Source organism: Anneissia japonica, unplaced genomic scaffold (assembly GCF_011630105.1).
Source record: "Anneissia japonica isolate Jap-2015-1 unplaced genomic scaffold, ASM1163010v1 scaffold287714_len2871179_cov188, whole genome shotgun sequence".
NCBI lineage: Eukaryota > Metazoa > Echinodermata > Crinoidea > Comatulida > Comatulidae > Anneissia > Anneissia japonica.
This window is the reverse complement of record NW_022755542.1, coordinates 142,616-146,483: the sequence shown is the minus strand read 5'-3', so window position 1 is coordinate 146,483 and position 3,868 is coordinate 142,616. Positions and strand designations below refer to the sequence as shown.

General features: G+C 34.5%; 1 protein-coding gene across 4 annotated transcripts in view; it reads right to left on the bottom strand.

The window, feature by feature from the left end:
- Nucleotides 1-3,868, bottom strand: part of LOC117123585 (ankyrin repeat and SOCS box protein 7-like) — a 7,573-nt gene that overhangs the window by 1,432 nt on the left and 2,273 nt on the right. For 2 of the 4 annotated variants that reach the window (XM_033269574.1, XM_033269573.1), the window contains exons 2-3: nt 2,186-2,303; nt 875-1,498 (exon numbers count right to left, since the gene is read on the bottom strand). In XM_033269574.1, coding sequence (XP_033125465.1) covers nt 875-1,498; nt 2,186-2,303 — 742 coding nt within the window. Of the gene's footprint in view, nt 1-874; nt 1,499-2,185; nt 2,304-2,416; nt 2,627-2,939; nt 3,042-3,868 lie in introns of all 4 variants that reach the window. The other 2 variants (XM_033269572.1, XM_033269575.1) reach the window with 2 other exon arrangements.

The window sequence follows — 3,868 nt, the reverse complement described above, 5'->3', positions numbered from 1 at the left end:
AAATTATTACAGTATTATTTTATAATATGAAATTGGATATAAAGTAGTGAAATCATTAAAAAAAATCTATAAATAGTTACATGAAATTCGACTGCTAAAAAGATTAAATGAAATTAAACTATACAGGACGCCGCTAAATGTATTATACAATATTATACACAGGAACGCACATCATGTTAGACACAGAAAGCGCATCGCGTATGAAACAAAATGGTTTCTAAATTCTCAATGTCGCAACTCTTTCTATCTATGGCTCTGCGTCATGCCTGTGTAGGACGCCCACTAACGGTTGTATATTCTTTTTATTACCCAGTGAAGCGCTGCGCAGCGCGGTAGAAGTACGCCCGCTATAAACTCAGTAAGCAGAAAACAAAAGTACAGTATCTTGTGGAGAACAGATAAACAGACAAACCTACCTGCGCGGTGGATTACTGGATAATAAAACACATACAAGCGTTAGTTGGCGTTCTACACTAGCTGCGTAGAGGGTATCGTTTTTTTACGCTCTCAATGAGAGTTGTTGGCTCTCTTGTTCTATTTATACTCTTTGTTATTAGTAATGCATCTGAGACGCGTGTTTAAAGGCTGATATGCCTATTATGAGCCATAATTGTGTAAATTATGGAATATGTGAAAGTAATTCCAATTAAACTGATAATGGATACAATTATTAACTTAGCAAGAACGTCATGCTTAATCTTGGATGCGTGTCTTAGTAGGCCCACAACGTGTTTGATAGTGATAATTGATTTGATGCCAATTACCTGTGAGATTTTGATGTTTCTGAATTTTGTATTTCTCTTCCCCATATTGGGGGTATTTTCTGTATTGAGAATGGTGTTTCTGAGGAATAGAAAAATAAAATATAGCCTACCTGCAAACGCTTCTAGTATTGGTAGGCATGACCTTGAAGAAACTTCTTCATTGACCCTAATTTTTACTGTGGCAATTGTTAGAGGTGTTTCACCGTTGTCATTATGTACCCAGCAAAGTGCACCAAATCGATAAAGTATTTTACACAATTCAACTTCATCTCGCAGGACGGCTAAGTGAAGGGGTGTTTGGTTGTCCTCTTCACGGACTAGAGTAGGATCAGCCCCTTCCTTTAGCAGCAACTCCGCTATTTTAAGGTAACCCTTAATGATAGCGTGTCTCAGAGGGAAACCCCCTTGAACGTTGATACGTGCTTTTGCTCCGATCAGTTTGCGGACACAATTTACTTTCTGTTTCATAACCGCCAACTGCAGCGGAGTTGTTCCCTCTAAACTCAAAGGGTCCACTGTTGCTTTGAAATAAAGCAGAGTTTTAACAATTTTATCACGTCCATAATGTGCTGCCACGTGTAAGGGAGTCCAACCATCTATGTTTGGAGTATCAATGAAGTGGAATTTGTCTTTGGTAACTTCTAACAAAATGCGAGCAAGACGTGTAAACCCGTGCATTGCTGCATAATGTAGGCATGTAAACCCTCGAACATTGTCCTGAATTTCGGGATTGACTGTAAGAAAAAAACAAAATGATGCTTGCATTTCAATTCCAGAATCATTATTCAATATCCTGTAAACATCAATTTTATTATTACTTACTAAAACTGCACTATTTAAAACATTAAAAAAAATCTATAGAAAACAACATAATTTCAGTAGCCTATCTTTTAATCGACTGACCGGAATTTTGCCGTGATTGCAGCTTTTCAGCTAAATTGCAACTGATAAAGAAGAAAACAACATGGTTGTATGTACAATCAATAACAAAACTAGCCTAAATGATAATTTAGTTAATTGCAACTGAACAAAAACAATATTATGCTACATTCATGTAAATATTCGTCTGAGGTTCTCGAAAAATATATTGTCTTTTAAATATAAATACCACAAACTGTCGAAGCACGAGCGATTCATTCGGCCAATGAGCCCATGTTGTGGTGGGTAAAGCCGACCACCTAAGGACTCCAAAAGCAGGAGATAACAGGAGGGGTGTAAATAGTGTCGAATGATGGAAAGGTCCAACACCGCAGTCAGGGATCGGGCATTTATCTTTAGGCCTACTTTATTAAAATATCCAGCTCAGAGGGTATTATCTTTACCTTGTAACGATTCCTGAACCTACGATCACACATTTGTATAACATGCTGAAACTTGGTTGGAAATATTAGTAATAGGTATTAAATATTGCTCGTACGTACCTCCATATTGTATCAATGTTTTTATAACATGCTCGTTTCCTAATGCTGCTGCTAAGTGTAATAGAGTCCAGCCATTTGAATCAACTTCATTAGGAGAATAGCCCATTGACAAAATCATCTGAATTGATGAGTACAAGAACAGCATTAGTAACAAGAAAATATGTTGCAAGAATAATGTATCTGTGAGAAAACATCCTGGTCTGGAGAAAGACAAGCATCATAGCCGCTTACCAACTTGCAGCACTATCTAAAAGATAAATACTTTTCTTGATGACCATATCAAAAAGTGTTGTATAATAGGCCTGCTAGCAGGGGATCCATGAGTTTCCTGCTTACGTTAAAGTCTTCCAGAATCTGCACCGTTTCCCGCACTCCCGCGAGCAACACATATCTCCCGGATATAATCCATATCAAATCACGTTCAAAATTAGCCTACCTCTACTGTGCATAGATGGTCCGGAAAGAGAAGAGGGACTTTTAGGTTAATAAATTCAAAATAATAATTAATACCACTGTCAAAATAACTCAAGTTTGATCGCAATTTTCCCCCTTAAAAAGTATACCACTTTAAGGATGTCAGAACAATTAATAATTTATCATAGTTTCAATGTGAAAGTTTTGTTTGATTTTTTAGTGTTATTTTCCAACATTAATTGAGTTTTTATTATTCTCATATACTTGTTTGTAAGCAAACAGTATATATTTGCCTAACTTATAAGTTCTTGAGCATATTGTACAGCATGGGCTATTAAACCTTTTGTATATTGCACATTCCAACTTCTCCCCTGACTTCTTCGTCCACCATTGATTCCATTGAATGTAAGATAAGGTAACCAAAGTTGTCGCAATCCGTGATCTAGAAATAATAATAATAATAATAATAGTAATAATAATAATAATAATAATAATAATAGTATTAATAGTAATAGTAATAATAGGCCTAGTAATAGTAATAAAAATAACCATCACAATAACAATAATAGACTAAGGCACCATAAAAAATTTAAAAAAATTATTAGTTTATCACCCGCTCCCTCATCACTTTTGGGGAAAATCTGATTTTTTTTTTTTTTTTTCAATCAACATTATATTTTTATTTCAAACGGTCCTTTTCCATCTTTTTTCACTTGAAAAGAATCAGGATTTCTTGCAAATATGTTTACTGGTACAACAAAAACATCTTTTTTAAATATAAATTTGATTCCATTCTTATGACTTTTTATATGTCCCTAACCATTGATCTACTTGTGAACATCGGTGGTTAGAAAAAAAAAAAAAAAAAAAAAAAAAAAAAACCTTCTCTCCCTCATCAGTTTTTATTCTATGATAGGGTGATAAACTAATAACTAATAATTTTTTTATGGGGCCTAAATAAGCTTTAGGAACATAAGGTGTAAGGTACTCTAAAAATACGATCCATGGTTTTCAATGAGTCTAAAGTTGTATTGATGCTAACTAAAAAAAAATTAAAATTCGAACATTTCTCGTACGTGCGAGATAATATCTCGATAACGAGATAATTATCTCGTATTTATGAGATAATATCTCGTAATGACCAGAAATGCGTTTTCTGACCTTTGACACGTGTCAATGCGTATGCCTATTTCTGTAAATGTTGGTCGTACAGATCAATCTCCAATTATTCAGTAGATACATATTTTTATCTACTTTATTATACTATTC